Source organism: Rhynchophorus ferrugineus, unplaced genomic scaffold (genome assembly GCF_030347505.1).
Source record: "Rhynchophorus ferrugineus isolate W39M unplaced genomic scaffold, kcgeb_rfMv2 rfM3, whole genome shotgun sequence".
In the NCBI taxonomy this organism is placed as follows: Eukaryota; Metazoa; Arthropoda; class Insecta; order Coleoptera; family Curculionidae; genus Rhynchophorus; species Rhynchophorus ferrugineus.
In genome coordinates this window covers 3,442,638-3,466,200 of record NW_027472582.1, presented here as the reverse complement: position 1 = coordinate 3,466,200, position 23,563 = coordinate 3,442,638, and the positions used below count along the sequence as shown (strand labels likewise).

At 32.9% G+C, this 23,563-nt stretch overlaps 2 protein-coding genes across 2 annotated transcripts; both read right to left on the bottom strand.

Annotated features, from left to right (window-relative positions):
* Nucleotides 1-80: 80 nt before the first annotated feature.
* On the bottom strand, nt 81-5,993 carry LOC143194132 (venom allergen 5). Its single transcript, XM_076400714.1, has 3 exons — nt 5,742-5,993; nt 3,934-4,179; nt 81-519 (listed from the first exon to the last, which is right to left on the bottom strand). The coding sequence occupies exons 1-3, from the start codon at nt 5,930-5,932 to the stop codon at nt 144-146; spliced, it is 813 nt and encodes a 270-aa protein (XP_076256829.1). The 5' UTR covers nt 5,933-5,993; the 3' UTR covers nt 81-143.
* A 12,989-nt stretch (nt 5,994-18,982) lies between these two features.
* Nucleotides 18,983-22,566, bottom strand: LOC143194131 (brachyurin-like). The gene is made up of 3 exons (XM_076400713.1): nt 22,427-22,566; nt 21,673-21,794; nt 18,983-19,829 (listed from the first exon to the last, which is right to left on the bottom strand). Exons 1-3 carry the CDS (start codon nt 22,517-22,519, stop codon nt 19,106-19,108), a joined length of 939 nt encoding a protein of 312 aa, XP_076256828.1. The 5' UTR covers nt 22,520-22,566; the 3' UTR covers nt 18,983-19,105.
* Between the last annotated feature and the right edge of the window lie 997 nt (nt 22,567-23,563).

Sequence of the window (23,563 nt, the reverse complement as noted above, 5' to 3'; positions counted from 1 at the left end):
TGTGTTAAGGGGATAGATAATTATATTAGATATGATATTGGGCATATAGGGACGACGGATATGAAATATTATTAACACCCTTTTTAAAATAAAGATTTATTTTTATTTAATATACACATTTTATTTGAGACTATATTAGACGATTAGTATTGCTTAATAACTTGAACCAATAAAACAAAAACTATAGAAATGAAACATAATGACGGTTTAGAATTCGACCTGATAGCTGATCCGCACAAACCGTCTTTGACTTTGCCGCATTTCACATTTTCGGGACAATTGCTGCATGGCGGACCTTCGATGAACATGGAACCGCCCAACACATTGCCGGATGGTCCGTAGTTACATGCCAGGGTACAGTCGGTCATGCCCGATTTCTTCAGTTCGGTCAACGCGCATCCTACTGCTTCTGTTTGTGCCCAGACGACCTGGGTGAAGTGGCCGCTGACGCCATCGCTACTCCAGCCGGTTCCTTTCTTTTTGATGTCAGCTGATGTGATTAATTTTATTTCATCGTACCTGTAATTTATATGCGGAATAACTATGGGAATAATAGTCGAAACCAGAGAAATTTTACTACTGACGAACTATCATCTAAGAAGACAACGATTTACTTTTCAAATAATTTTGGTATAGTCTATCCAAAGTAGCAGTGAACTCACGTCATCAACATGTAAAACAGGTCAATTGAAAAGTCCTTGGCCTACCATCGTACAATCATTTTTTTGACAAAATTAGTTTTTTTTATTCAACATAATTCCCTTCAAGGGTGATACACTGATTATAGTGACCCTCCAACTTTTCGATACGATTTTTCAACTTCAGTTTCGGCGATCACCTCTTCATTCGACGAACATTTCTTCACAGCAAGTATACTTTTGAAATCTGAGAACAGGAAATAGTCGCTGGGGCGAGATCTGGAAAATACGGTGGATGAGGAAGCAATTCGAAGCCAAATTCATGGATTTTTGCCATCGTTTTCACTGACTTGTGACACGGTACATTCTTTTTCTTCATATTCTGCCGTTTTTTTTCGGCGATTTCGTCTTTCAATCGGTCCAATAAAGCTATGTAATAGTCGCTGTTGATGGTCGTTCCTTCTTCAAGGTAGTCAATGAAAATTATTCCATTTGCATCCCAAAATACCGACGCCATAACCTTGCCAACCAGTCATCGTCATCAAATATTCGTGAATGATATGATGTAAACGTTTAGTTGATATCTTTAGAGTGTCTGCTATTTCATTCAATTTCAATTTAAGGTCATTCAATATGATTTTGTTGATTTATTTTATGTTTTCGTCGGTAAGATTTCTTTTGAGCGTCCACTGCATTCATCGTCTTCAGTGCTCATTTTACCACATTTAAACTTAGCATACCAATCCTTAATGATTGATCTTTCTGAGGCATTATCTGGAAACTCGGAATCAAGCCAAGTTTTCCTTCAACTGTATTTTTTCCCTCAAAAAGCAATATTTTATCAACACGCGAAATTCTTTTTTATTAATTTTTCCACAATAACAAAAGTTGCTTCACTCAAAATGATATAATTCACAAACTAACGATCCGACAGCTGTCAAATTTATACACGCATCTTTTGAGGATTAAAGCTGACTAAAAACATATGGATTTAATTCTAGTAGCGCCATCTATGTTTCAGGCCGGGGACTTTTCAACTGACCTGTTAATGTATTGCCTCTTACGGTTTGTAAATTCCCTTTAATAATAAATATTTTCCTTCTCATTTCATTCCAGTTAAAACGAGGTACAACGCTATCTAATATGTTCGAGCGTGTAAGCGAATTAGCCTGCCAAAGTCATTGTCAATTTTCTCAAAAACTCTTTAAAACATTAGTGATAATAAACGTAATATACCTTCGAACATTGTTTTGGGCCTTTGTTTTTGATTACTCTGATTGAAAATACCGAGGCTAAATAAACAGTCTGTCAGAAAGAGATTACGTCTCTAGAATTTGATGTTAGTTATATTCAAGATTATGACTTTATGAAATCTATAGAAACGGTGAGTAGTTTTTTGAAATATAAACATAATTTAATACAATTTTAGATATTATAATACAATTCATTTTAAAACTTAGGGACATACAGTTTTTTGGGTAATATAAGTCACCACATCAAACACTTCACAGAAGGAAACATATTACCTAAATAGTATAAATATAATCCACGCAGAGCTCTTCCTCTAGACATTGCTTTAAAATAATTCAATTTTTAAAAGCATATAATAGAATTAAGAGATATTTGTTATTTTAATGGGTCTACAGACATAGTTATTTCAAGATGGAATATAATATCACCCTAGGCCACAAAAGTTTATGGGGAAAGCGGGAATAAGCATTTGATTAGGTGTTGTAAATCACAACATTGTTGAATAATTCATTGCAGATATATTGTTCTTGATGCTAGAAACAGGAATCCAATAAAATATCCCAACAAGTGGTTGCCAAAGGCTGTAATTAAGGAATGGTTTGCAAAACATATATTAAATTTTGAAAATGCCCTGTTAAAGAGTAAACAAATTGTCATTAATAAAAGGGTTTAATTGTATTATATGTAATTTAATTCTTAGAAATAGGCCTGAAGAAAGAACCACAGAAACATAAATCGAATTGTTACAGGTTGCGGTAAAGAATTACTTGAACTATTTCAATATGATTATCTAGAATAACACACTTCGATTTGGATAAATTCTATCAGATACACAGAAGAATGAATTGGCAAATGGTGGAATTATGAACTAGTCTTAGATTGGAAATTAACAGCTTACTTATTAACTGGAGAGTGGCTCACAATCTGACAGGGAGCGAATGAAACTTTCTGGATATGGGATTATGATTTAATGCTGATGGCACTAATACAGGGTGAGTGGAAACAACTAAAAGTGAGTATATAATCAACATAGTATAATTTTAGACTTTTACACAGGTAGTAACAGAAGAAAGGAGAAATACAGGGATATCAGAATGATTTTACAAGAAAACACAACAACGAAGGAAACAATAACTAAACATAAAATCTAACATCTTCTCTAATGAAAACTAAATATATTATTTAGATGTTCACTTACTAATTTTTTGGATTAAGCCCTCAGAGAATACCATAGGTGGTTTAGAATTTATTGTGGTTGTTTAATTAACTGTAATTTAAGTACTTCGATAACATATGCAATGGATATACTATAATGTTAAAATAAAATATATTTGACAACGTTCGTGTTCCATTATTTTATATATATTAGAATGTTGTTATATATAAAAAAAAAGCAAAGGTGCTTACAATGTTAAAGTTAAATGCGGCGTTTTAACGTCATAAATTGATAGGCATCAGTTCATTTGGGAGGTCTCTTAATAATAACTCTTAGTTGTTAAGTTATACAAGCAAAGGTCTATTTTCAATAATGAACTGATTTCTGTTTATTATACAGTCTAGTGTAATTTAGCTTAGATTTTCGTTTTAGCTTCGTCCAAGAGGTAAAAAATTTGGCTGTTTTCACATTGGATGTTGCTTTAGAATTATTTCTGAATAATGAATACTTAAGGACTGGTACATAATTTTACGTTGAATCGGTTGGTAGTATTGCTATTTCCATAAAATCATTGACTCTAATGTTACACAAGAAAATCATAGAAATAATTTTACGTCGAATAGAATGGTGGTATAACCATAGGTATACAATGCTTATTTTTTGAAAATAAACGGTTTTCTGCTTGTCACATATCTTACAATCTGCACATTCTAGTACAATTCAATATGAATTTTAATTTTTTTTGTCCTTTTTGTCCTATAGAAATGTCAAAAGTTTTCGCACCCTACTGATATGTATTAATTCAGCTTTATTAATTTATTTAGCTTAAATTAGTTATTTTAGTGATGAAAAATAGGAGGTAAACACATAGATAAAGAGAAACTTTACCATAATTTAACAGCAGATGCGGCTTTACTTTTACAATCTCCTCCTCCAGAGAAAGATGTCGACCATAAATTTTGTCCGGCAGCAGGATAGTCCGGTACCCCTCTGCACTGGTCGTGTTTCATTCCTTCGCACGCCGCCAAGTTACAACTGGCAGTAAATGCGAGCTCTTCGTTCCAAACCAACGCCATCATATTGGAAACTTTGAGTCCACCGGATTGAGGTTCCTCTCCATTAGCAAACATACTTCTAAACGTACAGAATAGTAATTTATCAAACGGGATTTTAATATAGGGTAAATGTGGAATATATAGATAGGATGATAGATGCCGAACTAATTATGTAGCGACTTATACGGAAACGAAGTTTGCAGTGTTCTGCCTTTTGTAAGCTTATCACGTACCTCCTTCCAGTCAACGCCGGATTTGTTACAATGAAACCATTTTACGCGACAGTATGCTGGAGATAATTTTGTGATGATCTTTATGCGCCGGAAACATTATTTAATATTATAAAGCCTCTTTTTACCAACCAGGTTTGATCTGGATTGGACCTTATAACTCGACATTAAACCTATCCATTTTTGAGCCTGGTTACTGACGTGACTGGGATCATTTTCCTTATCGGATTTTGCATATTTTGCTTAAGGATAATCATAAATGTTAAGCTTGTGATCAAGCAGGATTCCAATCCGCGGCTGTAGCATCAGTAGGATAACCATCCTGTCGTCCTTACCACTGCGCCAACTAATCCGGCATCCCGGAAGATTCAATATTATAAAGCAAATACTATATATATATATATTTTTGTATTTTTAACTATATATTTATCAAATAAAAATAATGCCGGTGGTGCAGTGGTAAATGCGATGGGATGGTCCTCCTACTGTTGCGATAGCCGCGATGCTGAAGACCGTGGTTCGGAAGCCACGTTAAATTTTAGGCCCAGTCAAGATAGACCCATAGTTGGTAAAAGGAGACTTTAAAAATATTTTTTTCTAATATGATTTATTTGGAAAAATGGTGGGGCATCTATCCCCACAATATGGATAGAATTTTTGTGAATATAGATATTTTGTAAACTATGTCGACGTTGCAATGCATATTGTCAATATTGCTTACTGCACAAATGTGTCAAAAAATTTCTATTAAATACAAAATTAATATGGCCAGCAAAAAAAAACGAAAAAAGGAAAAGAAACTAGAAAGAAGAATCTGGGAAGGGATTGTGATTATTTTTAAGATAATAAATATTTGAGATTAGTACCAGAGGCGGTTGTACTATCTGGCTGGCGTTAATTAAGCTTGAGATATTTCCTAAAAATAATAAACAAAATTACTGTATTTTAGATACTTTATAAAAGTTACTACTATGTAACGGTAAATAAAATATAATGCGTAAAATAAATAATGACGAATAAGGAATTTATGTTAATTAAAGAGTATCTAAAGTAAGTACCAAATAGGATTGTGCCATATGGAAAACCAAATATAGTTTCGACAAAAACATGGTTGTAAAATTATATGATTATTTTTTATCTTCATTATTTTTTAAAGTTTTTATAATATTAAGAAACTCAGAATATTCATAATTTTTTCCTCAGGCTAGCTATCCCACGTGTCAAAATATTATCTAACCTACGCAGTAGGCATCTATCCCCGTATATAAGACTATTTATTCCTTTTGTAAGTAAAACAAATAATATTAAATTGTTCTGATTATTTTCTCCCTTAATAAGTATACAAACCAACCCTAAAGCTTGGCATCTATCCCACATTTAAGCTATGTTTATATTTGAATATAATCGTTACCTATAGTGATTGTGGTGTTCCAAAAGTTCATCTGGATCTAGAGTAACGAAAGAACAAGCGCCTAGAGAGTCACATTGGCCCATTCGTTCGCATGCGATGTGTTTCGCCTGTTGACAGTTCATGGTACACCAGTCGAATGATAGTGAGTTTTGGATAACCGCGAAAAGTAATAGTGGAAAACTGAATTTCATTTTTAACGTGAGCTGTCACGAACTCTCAAATATGAACTGTCGTTGCTAAGATTTCATGGCTAATGTCTATACAGTCGGTATATAAATATAATGTTATCGAGGCTTATCGGTATTATTGCACATTTTTGCTGAAAAAATGACTCACGTAAATATTTTTATACTAATCGTATCGTGGAAAATTATTTACAAATTTATTTTTAGGTATTATAATATTTACAAAGCAAGAATAAAATATTAGTTACTTTTAAAATAGTTTTGTATACAGGATTGGAAAAATTAAAAGACCTAATAATCCGTAATTAATAAAAAGAGATGCTCGGTATGAATGAAATTTTGTTATTATTTTCGATTAATTACACATGATGTTTCGTACTTAAAGAGTTTTCCTGAAATACTGGCCATTTATAGGGTTTAAATTAAATATTTACAGACTCACACAGTTATGATACAGTTTGTTAATCAATTTAAAGCTTTCTGATAAACTATATTTTTTGTGTTTTTTTCTGTTGCGTAAATAACCAAAGATGACGGTTTTCCGACGCGCGAACACGCTACGTATAATTGTTCATGCGCGAAACAGGGAAACTCTAAGTTGATTCCGCAAAATTCCGACGACTGGCCTTGAGATTTCTTTATGGTCATCGCAAAGGCCAGACGTACTAGAAATTATAAACGTTTAAAATCCAATGGTAAATCCGTTGGAATCAACGGTGTACGCGGGATCAAGACATATTCTCCTTTGTATTTTCGCTTTATGATTGTTGCCTCAATGACGTTATTCATCATCTTTTTCACAGTCAGTCTTGTTCCATGGCAAAGTCGAGGTTGATTAATGTTCATTAATGTTCAAACCTCCTGGTTCATAACGGTGTCGACTGATTTAAAGGAAAGCAACTGTCCCATAAGAAAATTCTGAATAGTCGCATTGAGATCCTCGACAATCTCGAATCCTTGGCTTTTTTCCTCGTCACCATTTTCTAAATGGACCGCCAAATGGACTACTGTAGGGTGCCCTTCATGGATCGCAAATGAAAAGATGCCAACCAAATTGCTTCGTTGCTACTTACATAGCGACCCATCTGGTACTGTGATATTTCGTCATTTGCATGGGTTTTGCATACCTTTGTTAACATATTTACATATGTACTTTATCCACTTCACAGAGTTAGAATATTCCACATTGATGTGAGTCTCAAAAGCATTGGATAATATTGGCGAGTATGGCACGATCCAATGATTGTCTACATCAACATTTTGTCTTCTTACCTTCACAACTACCGATCGCCCATTGGCCGCAACTGATCGCCGACGATACAGTGGGTATCCATCAATTCCCGTTATGGTTTCAGCAATCAGGTCTCTTGGGTATCTCTTGGAACACTTGCCGTCATTCATGCAGGGTGAATTGTAGTTGAAAACTCCGCAAGGTCTTTTTATCATGTGTTTGGCAACTACTGCATGCAATTTTGGGTCAGCTGTGGAAAAGCGGGCATGAAATTGTCCTGTATAATATGTGTAGCGCCAAATTATGTCGTTCGGAAACAGCTGTTATATTTCTGAATGTTGGCCAAGAAGTGTTTAGAATCATTTCCAAACCTAGAAAATAAAGGGCTTAAAGGATTTGGTGGTGGGGCCAATTGTGACAATTTTACTTTGCCTCCAGCACAACAAAATCCAGTAGATTCACCATTGTATTTTAACGCCTTGCAATATTTACAAATTATTGTCATTTCTCCAATTGTTACCGATTTGTCGACACAATAATCTATTGCCGCATCATTTGCAGCTCGTTCCAGGATCACAGGAGCACTGTGTCTGGGGAATCGCTCAATTTCATTATGTCGTGCTCGCTATTGTTGTGTTTGATGTGCACGAACTCCTTGCATTCTAAGACTATCTACTTTATTGTCACTCTCTTAAGAACGTAATTCTGACATAGCAATATGACTATTTTCTTGATCTGTCATTAGTGCGGTTAGCACGTCAGGTAGCTCTTCGCACATTTGATTGACTGTGATGACCTAAGTCAGGTCGTCTTCTCCTCGGCATCGTAAATTGGTTTTCGCGCACTTAGTAGTAAAGTGTCACTATCACAAAAAATCAACAAATAAAGAGCACATAATTTGAAATGTCACTATCACAAACGATCACCGAAGTTAAGAAAGTTCTCGCGCACGTAGAGTGTCGGATTCGCTCCTCGACATCAAAGAAAAAAAAATGTTGCGTTTATTTATTTTCGAGCATTTTCATTTTTACTCACCTCTTAAATCTTTCCTGGACTTCCGCGAATAATTCAAGACCAAAATTGTCCAAATAGGTTCAGCCGTTCTCGAGTTTTAGCGAGACTAACGAATAACGATTAATTTTTATATATAGCAGCATTTTATCTCATTTTAAATAGAATAAAAGAGAATTATAAGAGAAGAATATTACTATACACACATGTCACTACTGTTTTGAATTGACGATATATATAATTCTTTTTGGAGATTCTACTATGAACTGAACAACTATTGATTTGAATATTGTAGCTATATTTACATTACTGATAGGTTAAGGCAAATGATCTGCGAATTCGTATCATGTAAACATATTATTTATTGCAATTCTACTAATAGCTTCATTTAAATATTATAATGGAATAGTATATTGACTGTAATATTGTTGAATTTCCAATCGTATTCTAAAAAATGTGATTATATTTACGGCAGTCACAATCAACGAATCAAATGAGCGCTAATTACGGAACGCAATTTCGAATATGAAAAAGCGCCGATGGTTTCAATGTTTCCAATTTTACGCCGTAACAATTTAAAGCCCGTTAATTTTCCGAAACGTTTTTCGACAAAATGTCACCGAAATAACAGTCGCATCTGCTGCACTTCCACCGTTTTAATTGTCAAAGCTCTTTCACCTACTATGAATAAACTGACATCCGAATTGACCATTACTAATTATTACGCACAAACGGAATTATAAAAAACATTGGCCGTAGAAATACGGATACGATTTATTCGGTGTGTGTACAATCAGATCGAGAGTTTGTAGCGCTTGATTTATTTTTTCCTAACATAATTCATTAAAACAACCATTATGTACGATATTTCGTTATAGTTGAAAGATATTATTTTACATAACAGTGCTATTTTGAACTAGAGGTTGCCCTATGGTAGAAATTCGATAATTTTAAAAATAATTAAAAAAACTGGACATTGAACTCTTCTTCTTTTCATTGCTATCAAAAGCAGTTCTTTTTTGTTAATGAGCGTTAAATTCTTAATTTTTTTCAAAGAAGTTTTACTGCTGGGGGTTTTTATATTCGAAAAATAAAAATATAAAATATATTCCCAGAACTATACTTCAGCATCACCTGTCGGGTCCAATAATGAATCTAATCTATCCTATTTATCTCTCAAAATTTCATTAAAATCGGTCCAAAATTAGGAGGAATTCAGTTATATATACAAGTATAGAATAGTTATTCGTATTCGTAGATGATACCTTCTGAAGATTAAAGCTTTTAACATCGAAAAGTAGAGCAAATTGAACCGGATGAATGCCTGGAGTACTGCTACATCCTGACCTGGACGAAAAAATAAATGATAAAAAATAATTTAAATGCTAATTTTATTTCGATCTATACTAATTTAACGTGAATCCATTCGAATAAGCCTTTTATTCGGCTTGTAGTGGAAATCGTAAACGTGTTTTTCATCGGAACAATTTACGAGCAATCCAATAATATTGCGTCGGCCTGCTTATTTCAGTCAGGGAAATGAAATCAAAACAGAAAACAGTTTGTAACTGTTGTAGTTTAGTGCGAGGCTAAAAAGGTAATCCGATTTTAACTCGATTTTAATTAAAAATGTTTTCTGCAAATTTAATTGCCTTCTAGAGAGCGATTGCGTTACAGGCTATTCTCCAGGTTCAAAATTATCTGTTTACGTTTGTGTTTAGCTTTCTCTAATTCTATAAGTGGTAGTTTATTGTTCACTCGTTAGATGCTTATTTTCTGATCATTTTTCAGGTTTAAAAAGACCTTTATTGAGAAAAAATGGTACCATATATATGAATAAAAATATGTTTCATCATTTCATACTACTTTTTTGTCTCATATTTGTGGTAAAATGGCTATACCATGTTAGCAAAACGATGCTGATTTAGAAGTGATCCAATGAATCATATTCGTTATTTTTCAGCATTTTATTCCGTGAGTACGGCTGCTACAGAACTTCCCCATCCTATAGCACCAGTGTATTACTTACAGTTCTTCAGTGTGGTTCAGCATTGTCATGCAAGAACATGATTTCGCGTCTGTTGCGCTTTATAACTACGAATATTCTGCTTCAGTATCGATGCGGGTGGCCCTTTTAATTTATAACTTTCTGCTCTTGAAATTATTGCAGTAGATCCACTTTTCATCATCAGTCACAATGTACTGTAATGATATTCAAACCAAACAAGTAATGAACATCAAAACTGCAATTTTAAGTCTCTCTATTAACAGCATCTGCATTAACTGAATTGCTGACTTATATAGAGAAATGTCAAAAACATTTTTGTAAAGGAACATAGGCAAGACTAAAAAGCAACAAGGCACCGGGTGAAGACGGAAGTGTTGCAGAACTTTTGACGTCAGTTGGTTCAGGGATTGTCAGAAAAATCACATTGACCATGAAAAACATTTGGCAAACTGAAAAGTTTCCTGATGAGTAGAAAACTGTCTTTATACATCCACTACAAAAGAAGGGAGATAGAGCTATAATAGAGGGAAAAAGAAACGTAAGTAATTACATAGGAATCTGTTTTTTGCCAGTTACCTACAAAACTCTCTACCAATATCTACTGGAGTGAACACAACAACAACTTTAATGCATAATTGCTGAATATTAAATAGATCGGACCACACAGATATTGTCAGCAACATACATTAATTTTTAGGGTCTTAAGTAGGGTCTGTACATTTGTAGAGTTCAGAAAGGCCTATGTAGAAAGACTCTGTAAAAAGACTATGTAGACCGTGAATCTTTTCCAAATTATGGAAGAACAAGATTGATTGGATTTGAAAACCAATACAATTATTAGACAAACGCCAGAAAAATCAGACTGATACAAAATTGAAGGTGAAGTTTAAGGAAGTGATATCGGAACCCATCGAAATTAAAATAGGAGTTAGTCAAGGTGGTGGATTCTCACCATTATTTACCTAAGGGCAAATAAGGAAGCGGAAAATTTAGCAACAGGTTTTCTCATTAAAAAAAAGACGGCTAAAGTGCTATGGGCATATTAAAATTAAATGTAAAAAAACCCATTTCGAGAGAATGAAAGCAATATGGACCGTAAGAAAAGGAAAAGTACTGAAATGTCCCTTTGCTGTACTTCCTCGTCCAGTAGATATACAATGTGCGGCAAAAGTCCCGGTACCATTTTGATTGCCTTTAACTTTGCTCAATGAAAATATAAGTAAGTTTGCTTTTCGTAAAAAGTTTATTTGGTTTCCACATTTTCTTTCGTTATGATTGAAAAATTATATCGGCTAACTGGTGACTGCGAATTCGTTATGCAACTTTCGGTTTTTTAAGGCATATTTCATTACATCCTGCAACATATGAAGCTGAATTTCGTCAATTTCGTGACGAATATTGTCTTTAAAATGTTGAATCGCTTGGGACTTTTTCACATAAACTTTTGATTTTAAAAAACTCCATAAGTTCGAAGAATAGTAGTAACTGCAAAAATTTACAATTGTTTTTAGTGGAAGAAATAATGTTTCATGAATTAATTAAGGATTCTCTGTTCCCCAAAACCGACTGTTTTGTTTGTTGACGTGGCAATTGAGAATAAAATGAAAGATAAATAGAAATTTTTGGACTAATTGATTTTTAACGGAAACATTTTCAAATTAGTTTTCAAAATTTCTGCGTGCAGAAATGTGTAGCTGGGTACTACGTCTCCGAATTGATGTTTCTGGAGATTCTGCAACACTATCGCGCACCAGAGCTACATTTTCGGCGTTACGAGACGTCCGTTGTCTTCCTGAACTAGGCTTGTCTGCTATCGTACCATACTGTCGAAAATTCGCATGTAAACGATAAACTATGGTTTTGTGAGACACTGAACGATGGTGATATATTTGACACAATTTCGTGATCGTTGATGGTTTTTGTGGCGTATATTTATCCATAATAAAATTTGGACGTCTATACCACACAATGGTAATAACTAAGATGGCGCGCAATCCAAATGGTAGCGAGACTTTTTCTCCACCTGTTAACATATTAAGATATATTTAGGATGTTACTATCTCGAATATAAAAACATATAAATTATTTGTTCAAGTAATAATATTCATGTACCTTCATTTACTAACAATTGAGTGTGAATAAACACAAGCGCAGTTAGGAAACGTTATATTACCATTAATAAACTCAGATCGTGTGGCGAGAGAGAAAGAAAGAAATAAATAAAGAGAGAGAAAGAGAAGGAGTGTAGATAAAAATAATTAATAACTTCACTTATTAAAAACGCTATCCAGTAAATGCCGAGCTATACGGGCATCGATCCTGATCGATATAACCTGCTAATTGCAACTGAAACATGAGAGATCGAGATATAAAACAATTTATTTCAATTGTCGCTGATTGAACAGCTAATCTGATTTCGACGTTGTGAACTAGCAGAACAGCGCTATTTTTAATTAAGCTATTGTTCAGGTAAATTGGTTGTCTGTGTGTAGGTCTACGTAGGCGTTATTGCCAAAGACCTTCGCGCTCATTGTTGGATTAATTAGCGACATATTAAAAAAAATCAATTTGGGTGATGAATTGTTAGCTTTTATTTTATGTATCGTTTAAAATTTTGATTATTATCTAATATCTATTCACTAACAGGTCAATTGAAAAGTTTCCGACCTACCATAGTAAAACACATTTTTTTGGAAAATTTATTTTTTTATTCAGCATAATTCCCTTCAAGGGTGATACCGAAGTGCATATATTAAAAAATTCAGCAGTGACATGTATAAACATTATTTCATCGGAGATAAAATACCTAGATTTAAGTTATCATAAAGACAAATTGTACGTTAGTCGGAAACGACTAGTAACAATATATTAATTAAATAATAAAAAAAATTAATTAAAATAGTATTGTAAATGGAGAAATAAGTTTAGGTAGATTAGGTTGTGTATATTGTAGAATATAAAGTACGTGTAGTAGATAAGATAAATACTTTTTTGGTTTATTTCTATTTAGTTATTATAACGATTGTTATGTACATATTTCATTTTAAAACGTTTTTTTTTGTGTTAAAAATCTGAGTTTGATTATAACATGTTTAATTAATGAATTTATATTCTTAAGAAAAAAAGCGTATCAAGCTCAAAATATAAATAGTAAACTTCGGGCCACTATCGATATTTTTCGTGAACTGCTTAAACCAAAAGCACAATACGTTCATTAAGTTATCCTTTTAAACTTAAATACATTTAGTGGTTGAATGGTAGTGGTTAAATTTTCTTACAACGATTTTACAAATCGGATTAGCGATAATTCCTCCTCCCTGCGAAAATTAGCTTTTCCCGGTTTATCAGCAATTGGAACGAGAAAAAAATCCAAGAGAGAGAGAGAGATATAGAGAGAGAGAGAAGAGAGATAGAAAAACGCGAACGGTGAATGATATTTCAGCCCGTTTATCTCCTCGCAACAGAATTTGTCAATTTTCGACCCGATCCCGGGCGTCCGAAAAACATTTTTCTAATCCCGGGCCCCCATCCATTAGTGTATAAAACAAATCCGGACTTGGCTCCGACATCGAAATGCAATAAAACTATTAAAAAGTGGATTAAAGCGCGCAACTCTGCGGCCGTATATCTTTTTAACTTTTTAATAACACACTCAAAAGGAGCAAAAGGGCGCTACGATAGAAATTATACGGTTTTGGGTGTCAGGGCGGCGCGGAAAATATGGTACTTTTCGGGCCAGTAATAAAAACGAAATTGCTAAATAAATAAAACTTGGACATCCCGCTTTTTTGTTCTTCTGCGCTCGTGGATAGTTTTAGAATTCGTTTCTTCCGTCTATTTGGAAAAGTTAACTTGTTTATAATATAACCTAAACATAATATACGCCAGTTTCTATTATATACACTTTTTTAATAGAAATAACTAGCTGCACTAATAGTTCTATCTTCGTCTGCCACTTCTTCGATAGCTCTCATACCAACTGTCGTTGGAGCTCTTTTATTTGTTGCTAAGTCACTTTGCGCCCTGGCTCTTCACAACTGACGATTTCAGTTAGACTTTCTTGCGAATTAATAAAACACTTTACATTACTTAATATAATTGCACTAATTAAAATTTAAGTGAACTAAGGCGATCTGTCATGTGGGTCTTTCAACCTAAACTTCTCGACCCTGAACCAAAATATTATCGCAAATGGTGGGTTTATATAGTTTAGTTGATATAATGTATTTATGTGAAAAAGTGAAAGAATATTAGAATACCTCGGTTCAAACTGGCGTTGGGAACTATCGACTGAAAACTAGCGAAACAGTCGATAGTCGTAAAACAGTCGAAATAGTCGGTAGTTAAGAAACTGGCAAATCAAATGCACATGCAAATGCAAATGCACAGTTCGACTTTTTTTGACTTCTTTTAATTGACTTCTTTGTTGTCAAGAATGTATTTAAAAAGCTATTTTAAAATTGAAAGTATAAAAGATATAAATCCAATACCGGATAATAAGCACACGGATTGAGATTATTTCAGTTATCTATTACAGCAGTTAACATTACCTATACAAAAACCTATTACAAGAAATGTTAACTTAGAAGAAAATTTATTCTACCATCATAAATAATGAAAAAATCATAAAAACATCATTCCTGAAGCCCATCTTATAAAAGCTTGCTTAAAACAGCGACTCGTCAATTAACAAAGGATATTAAAAAAATGAAACAAGCATCATTTTCTGGTTTCCTAAAGCTGTAAATGTGCAGATAAAATATAAATTCTATTTCGGGATATAAATATTAGAATATATAATGTGTTCCATATATATTTATAATTTGTGAAAAAAATGTCAAAAAATTTTATATCTCGGATAAAGATCAGTCTCATGGTATACGTAAATTTCAACAATTTTTAAGATATACGGCATAAAAGCAAATTTTTAAAAATGCGCTTTTCATTGTTTAACATAACTTAAGTAAAAATTGCTATACTATCTCTTATTCAACTATTGAAAATCGAAGCAGATAACAGCGATATCTGATAGCAATGATAAGCTATGCTAGGATGATGTATGTCATGTGCAGACGGCACCAAGGGAAGGTGCAATGGGATCAAGGGAAGTAGTCGCACAAGATCCTACCACTAAGGTTAAGAGGCCTAGCTAGGGTAAAGCCAAAATCTCAAATAAAACTCTTACAATTGTACACTTATTTCTCAAATAAAAACTTAATTATATCACTCAATGGATGCCCGATTCCTCAAGCAGAATCAGCAAAATACCTTGGAATCAATCTTGACGGTAGATTAAATTGGAAGCATCACGTTAGACAAAAAGCAAAACACATTAGAACCAAAATAAAACAACTATACTGGTTAGTCGGAAGATACTCTCAACTTGATCTAAAATCAAAGAGGTTGATCTATAATACAATTATACAGCCAATTTGGACCTATGGGGTGCAAATATGGGGTTGCACTAAAAATGCAAATCAGTTAGTCATACAGCGCTGTCAAAACAAGATTCTTCGATTGATTACCAATGCCTATCGCTATGTAACCAATGAAGAACTGCACGATGACCTGGAAATCAAATGGATTTGCGAAGTTGTGCAGGATTTCGCCTTGAAACACGAAAGAAGATTACTAAATCATTCTAACGTGGAAGCAATACAACTGCTGGACAGCGCACAGGATGTCAGGAGATTAAAACGAACAAAACCATACGAACTTGTGTGAACATTTAGTGTGTATTATTAGTGTAAACTATAGCTATAAGTATTTTCTCGTACTCGTCTTGCTTGTTAATTAATCCAAGCACATAGGAAAAGTAGTAATAAATTAATTGTAATAATAATAATTAAGATAGTACTAAGCGTATCTAATAAAGATGTTATAAAAAAGAACTTATTTCTCTAGCTCCGCTATGATGGAAATGCAATAGGTACAAAAAAAAAAGCTAAGGGCAACACATTAGATACGCTGCCACCAAGAGCCAGCAAAAACCGCTTTCCAAAGAAGCAAAAACTTCTTTGGCGTTTATGTATGTTTCAGATTATCAATAAATCATAACTATTCATTCACTACTTTGGTCAGTTCAGTAGCATTAATTTCTGGTTTATATGAGAGTGATAATTTATACTTTATAGTTGCAACCATAAAACTGTTTTCTCAGAATTATGCAAGGATTTGAATAAATAATAAACTAGAGCTAAATTTATGGATATTTAATAAATAATGGATGAGAATTGAAACGAGAAAACTGAAATACTCAGTGAACAAACTCACCATTTGATAAAATTCAGGTTGGACAGGATACAACGGACTAAAATCAATGTAATAAAATGTTGTGACTCTTGCGTTTTCGTAGATGAAGTTCCAACGTCCCGTGGAATATATTAAATCTAGCTGAAGAAAAAGAAACAATTGTGTTGCCATTTTTGTCAGTTTTCTTTTTGTTTCTGGATATCTGCAAGGGTTAATTTTCCCAGAATACGTAAATGCTCCAACAGTAGTATGGAGCACTTATACAAATATGTGTACACTTATTACAAATTACTCTACAATTAAATAAATCTAATATTGAATACATTTTAATAACCACATTTAAGTAGATGAATATTAAGCATGAAAATCTTTTTCAATTTGTTAAATGTAACTTATATACCTACGATCTATTCCGTAACACTCTTTTATGTACTTTTTTTATCTCCGAAATATATATAAAATTGATATACGGTTATTTTATTCCCCCCCTGTCCTGTATTATCTTAATGTCAGATTAAAAAATTTATGTGCCGATGCCGAGAAGATCCGTTATGAAGATTACGAAGTGTTTCTGTCCTCACGAAGCCTATTTGCCGGCGCACAGATATTAGGAGGGACCTTTTTGTTATTCAACATGTCGCCAAGAATATCTCCTATATTGTTCTTATCTCGAGAATGTAGCCGTTTTGTCGCCTGCCGATGACTAAGCTGAGAAAGCAGCCCTATTGATTAGCTTGACGCCGTTAAATACGACGAAGATAATCAGGATAAGGAGAGATATCTGTAATACTTTCTTTTTGCTGCCAAATTATCTTATTTTGAGCTCAAATAAGCATATAGACCAGATAAATATAATCTATATTATTATGTGTGTTAGTTCATCTTTAAAAAGATAATGAGAAAATGTTGTTTAAAACGAAAAATATATAATGCAGATATAAATTTCAGAATTTCTACGACTTAGAGAACCTACCGTTCTAGTGGTAGCTATTAGTATTCGTTTGATGAGCATATTTCAGGTGTTCAAGCGGGGCTAGAGTACAATTTCCAGGAGTTTTACCAAACGCTGTCTCTTACAATATCTCAATAAAAAATAATTCAACTGCACCAAATGGAATCTTCAATGAAAATCTTCTTTGCAAAAGCCACTGGGAATTTTGGAGAAATGTTTCGCGACGTCCAACATGTAAATGTGAGCACTTTGAACTGATTAGTTGATTTGATAGATATACTAAAAGCAGCGAAGGCATTTGATAGGTTCATTTCCTTTCCATGATTTACATAGCAGAGAGTGTGTTTAGCCTTTTATACGGTTTAGTGATTAATTTATTAGTTATTAATTCATTAGTATAATATTAGTAGGTGATGAATTATATAAATATAATTCAATATTGGTAAGTACCCCGATGTACAGATAGCTAAGAAATGGAATTGTTTTCCTTTAAAGGAATATTTGGATGTTTTTAAGCAAAAAGGTTGTTAATGTTAAAATAAACCAACTGGATTAAATTTGTAATAAATTTATGATCACTATCGCGTGTTTTTTGTTGTAAGTTGAGGTAAGTTTTCATATTAACTTGGATCAACTAGTTCATAGTCTTTCTAAAGTCTACTAATATAATAGCTCCTGATATTTTGAAGGATTCATTTATCTAAAAAAAAATATTTTGAGTATGAGAATAAAGATATTGGCTTAAGGCTACTTGACCAAGATAGAGCTTATGGTACTCCTGAATCAAGCCTCAACAAGCATTATTGAGAGTCAATTAAGGCGCTCATCATAAGTCTAATTATTTTTATCTTAATTGCATTTAGGAAACCGTGAAGAGGATGTGCACGATGGCATTTTATATTTATTTCTTATTATATTTATTATTTTTTATTAATACAAAATTTTACGTTGTATCATAGTATATACTTCAGGTTTTAACCTTTTGAAAATCTTTGACAAAATATATAAATTTTTGTTTACATTCAATTATGGGTAACTCAATAGATCGGCAATTTGGGACCGACTTTATAGAGGTAAGGCAATATCTTATGCCTCAGACTCCAACAAAATTATTTTATCATACTATTAGTAGGTCCTTGAGTTCTTTTATTTTCTCTTCTACTTCGATAATATAATACATTTTTGGTCATATATAAAAAAGTATATTTGAAAACTTTCGTACTATAACAACGATCTTCCAAATGAATATTAAAAATATTAAGATCCTCCACATACTATTGGATTCAACCAGTAAATAGAATTGAATCTTACTTGTTTTCAGTATAAAAAAACAAATATAACTCTAACAGGTTCTATTAAATTAATAGCACTTAAGAAATATAAAAAGAAAAAAGACCTTGAGAACATTTTGAATTGCGTTTGCTATGCACCCAATTATTATCTTATACCCTTATTATATATTTCAACAAATAATGTAAATAATGTAATAATGTAGTAATCTAGATTAATTAATACAAAAACTCTCACTTCAACTAAAAAGCGTGTTAAAAGGGTAATTTAGTTTGATTCATATTGATTATAAAATAAAACAGAAATACAAAGTTTATTTTCTGGAAATGGAATTTATTTTTATATACTACTACACGAAATAAATACAAAACATATTGGCCTCTTTCAGAGATAAGAAAATATCCCACAATTTCTGTGACAAATTATAAACTAATATTAATTCTCAACATCATCTAACATTAATTGATCGCCATGATGGGTATTATTGATCATTATTCTGTTTGCCGAATCGGGTAGCAAATTTCGTAGTTCTTTAATATGAGTAAGTTGTGGCTTGTCCGCCTTGAATTTATCAATGTTGGAAGAGTTCGAATTATGTGAACTTATTTCATTCCCAATTTGTTCACTAATCCACGTGAAAAACTGAGATACATTTATTATTATAGTATTAGTTAGACAATTCGTAACATAACTCATGCAATCTATATCGTGTGATAATAGACCGACAAGTTTGTTGTTAACAGACAACGGATTTCCCACTAAGTCCAATGATGAAGTTGTAAGTGTTTCAACACACAACTCTTGGGACCTTAGAAACGCCGATCCATAAAGAAAAATGCAAATATCTGTAGCATACAATCGTACTGGATAATATTGCAAGTTATTGTCCTCGTTTGCCTTCCAACCGCTAAACCTTGCATATGCACCTAGTGCTGGTGTTTCAGTACTTATATCAATTGGTTGCACGTACAAGCTGATTTTAGCTGATTTACTGAGTACTACGATTGCAACATCTTGGAAGTACTTACTTGAAATCTTCATATAATTATCATGAATTATTATCTCTTTAGATTCAATGATTTGTCCTTGTTCTTCATTTCGATTTTTCTCATAAAGGGGATAAGCGTAGAAGCCCAAATAAACGGTCGCTTCTTCTGACCTAAAAACAACGCACGTTGATTATTTAATATACATGAACGCATTTGATATATTGTAAAGTAATTTTAGGGGAGATTTTTTCATTGTATTTGTAGCCTGTTCGTTTAGTTCCATATTCGTGAATTATGAGTTTTCAAAGTCACTAGGAGAAATTCGACAAGCTAAAGTTTTTGACAAAACCCTTATCCTGAAGAAACAACATCTGTTTTAAAATTATCTCTTTTTATTGAAACGGCAGTTTTTTTTATAAATACAGAAATAGCATATAATTAGATAATTAGAAATGTAATTTCAAATGCGTTTTATGCTAAATAACAAATGCAAATTAGCCACAAGAAATGGACCCTAAAATGACTGAAACCTGAAATGAAAGTTATGATGTTTTTGAATGATATGAGTTTAAAAGTTCATGAGGTTGTTGAGGTCAGAACAAACAAAGATATATATGAGTATAACCTCAGTGCTTCATCAAAAACTGTAATAACATTATTTACCTACAATACAAGGATATATCGCGTTCAATAAAACAGTGAACTCAAATTATTGCCGTAATTTTTCTATACAATGCGTTTGTAATAGTACATCTTAAATTATAGCGCGGCAATGTAGGCCTCCTGAATGAGCAACGCGATTAATCTCGAAATTCCCAACTAGTCTAGTTCTAGTTCTTTTTTCCTTCAGTGCAAGGAAAAGTCAAATCTTGATAAAACTAGATTACTAGATAGTCACTGCATTAATCTTAATGCACTTGCCAAATCTGCAGGATAGTTAGTATTCCTTCTCTCTGAACACATGTTTGCAATTCCACCATTTGTTCAGTGTCAGTGTCAAGATGACCCTGTGGCGAAATTATTCAGCCAAATCATCTACCATGCATCTTTTTTTCAGGCGTAGTTCTAAGAAGTAAAATATATGAAATGAAATAAAACATTTCATTTATATTTACTGAGTAACAAATTTGAAATAGTTTAGTCCTTAGCATGTTCTCGACAGAATGTTATTTTTCATCAATTTTTGTTGACTTTACGCTATTCTTATTATCCTCATAGCTATAGCCACCATTATTTATAGCCACGAATGACCCAATGTCCCATTCTGAAATATCCGTGGCTCATCTAAATACGCAAATTGGAATTATAAATTTTCTTTAATTTTATCATATGCTTTTAAAAAATGTACTATTTTAATTGCAATGTTTGCGATTTTCATTAGACCTCTTTTTATATTATTTTTACACCATTTAATTTTATATTACCCAACAGTGTATGAAGGGAATTTCCACATCATTCAAAGAGCTGCACCAGCTTCGTATGAGGTCAGTTTTTTTTGGCAAATTCAAGATTATATTGCTTTTCATTCTTTGATTTATTTTAGTAACTGTGTCCAAACTGATATTCAGTGCAAAATATTTTCAATAAAAACCGCAATACAAAATATTTAACACTATCAATACTTACATTTCTAACGCATTTTACTAACAAGAGGGGGCCTCCATTATCTCGTTTCGGTTCGTAATAACTGTTTAGAAATGCAGTCTGTTTCTGATTCTGACATCTAATGACATTTTAAACCAGAGTAGTAATAAATAACGAGTTTAAGTTATCAGAACAAGCAAAGGGCTAAAATAACGTTTGCCGGTTTATAACTTGTAATTAATATATCTAATGTTTTGAAGAATATTGGAGATATTTGACAACTAGGCGACTTTTATGGGCTGATTCGGTTACAATTAAATTCTGATAACCTGAGTTCACTGTCATATTTAATAGATTATATTTCAGCTCATCTAATGAGAAGTAGAGGTTAAGAGAACAAGGTATGTTTGTATAATTATATCAACCTACCCATCTACACAATGCGCAGTGGTTATTACATGTTGTATACTAACTAAAGCGCCACTGCAATAATAATAGGTACCGACAAGAGCTTGATAAGGAAATAGATCTGGCGTTACGTCTTCAATTTCCTAAAAAATAATTTAATCAATAAACATAACTCATTATACTTTATACAATAATATTTCTTATTTGAGTATTCTGAATTGACTACCTAATACATGTGGTTTAATATCACTTGTTTTTTTCTAGGTTTACTAGGAGTGAATCGGATTAATATTAACATTGCAGTAGTTCAGCAATATTTAAAAAAAATAATTGCTGCCCGATGTATTATTCTTCACGTGACTTCAACTCCATTTAAAGAATTATAATTGTAAGAACAACATTTATTCATTCAAACCATGGGTACTTTTTCGGACAACCTATATACACTTGTATAAGGCACACATCATATTATGGATTTAAATTCGTTTTTTTCTTAATTTTGATATACACATGCAAATGTCTATCTTATTTTATTATGGGCAATTCGGTTTACTATTTCATTGAATTGGAATAATCCGCCCTATACGTATTTCATTTGAGTTTATTTGTTATCTTGATACTTATATTTGTTGTTTGAGATTGTTGTGATTAAGTGCTATTTACAATCAATATATTAACTATTATAGAAAACGGAGACATCACTTAAGTGTAAACATTTTATATTACAGTAGTTTAAACTTATTACTAATTATAATATAACTATTAAATCACATACCTGGTTGAAACAGTTTGCAACAAGAGTAGCAAAAATAATTTTTTGAAGGATAATTCCACGCATGATGACTATCTGTGCACTGCTATCCACCATATGTTACTGTTTAATTCTATTAGCCAACGCCACTTGAACTTTCGAATCGTCAAGTGCTTGATAAGAATTGTACCGACAATTGTGTTGATTTAAAAGTACCAAACGTGAATATGATTTGAAATAATGAGAATAATATGGAAAATACATTAGTTTCTAAGGATTTACAAAATTGGTATTACTGTGTATTAATTCGCATCGGCTACGTCTTCGCATCGCCAACTTCATGTCGAAACCTTATTTATAATCTTCACTTTTCAGTATGTTTAATTTCGCCGAAGTATGAACGAAACATTATAATGGTGTGTTGAAAATCACCGAATTTGTACAGTGTGAATCGCATTTGCGGTAAGATTTAGTTTATAACTTAAAACATGCTAATGAAAATCATCGAATGCTATGTGAAGCTTATGGAAAACATGCTTCATAAATTTCTAAATGTGAACACGAGTTTTTGCGTCGATATGTGACAATGGTTGAAATGTGGCTCCATCATTCGAGTGGACTGCACACGATGAACGCGATCCAAAGCATGAGAAAACGCAATGCGTAATTATTTTGGGATGGGCATGGAATAATTTTCATTGACTACCTTGAAAAAGGAAAGACCATCAACAGCGACTATTATATAACGTTACTGGACCGTTTGAATGACAATTGGTGAAAAATGACCGCATTTGAAGAAAAAAGTGCTGCTTCGCCAAGAGAATGGCACCGTGTCACAAGTTAGTGAAAACGATGGCAAAAATAAATTGGGCTTCGAATTGCTTCCTCATCCACTGTATTCCCCAGATCTGGCTCCCAGCGACTATTTACTGTTCTCAGATCTCAAAGGAATGCTCGCTGATAAGAAATTTTCGTCGAATGAAGAGGTGATTACCGAAGCTGAGGCCTATTTTGAAGCCAAGAACAAATCGTACTACAAAAATGGCATCGAAAAGTTGGAGGGTCGCTATAATCAGTGTATCCCTCTTAAAGAGAATTATGTTGAATAAAAGGAATTAATTTTGACAAAAAAATGTGTTTTACTAAGGTAGACTTTTCAAG

Bases quoted from the DNA above. Each gene is read 5' to 3' on its own strand.
- LOC143194131 (XM_076400713.1), bottom strand. From the start codon at position 22,519: ATGGTGGATAGCAGTGCACAGATAGTCATCATGCGTGGAATTATCCTT. The intron at 21,795-22,426 runs GTATGTGATTTA...ATTATTTTTTAG, and splicing joins TTGCAAACTGTTTCAACCAG to GAAATTGAAGACGTAACGCC. The intron at 19,830-21,672 runs GTAGGTTGATAT...CGTTGTTTTTAG, and splicing joins ACTGCGCATTGTGTAGATGG to GTCAGAAGAAGCGACCGTTT.
- LOC143194132 (XM_076400714.1), bottom strand. From the start codon at position 5,932: ATGAAATTCAGTTTTCCACTATTACTTTTCGCGGTTATCCAAAACTCA. The intron at 4,180-5,741 runs GTAACGATTATA...CTGTACGTTTAG, and splicing joins GAACACCACAATCACTATAG to AAGTATGTTTGCTAATGGAG. The intron at 520-3,933 runs GTAAAGTTTCTC...TATAAATTACAG, and splicing joins GCATCTGCTGTTAAATTATG to GTACGATGAAATAAAATTAA.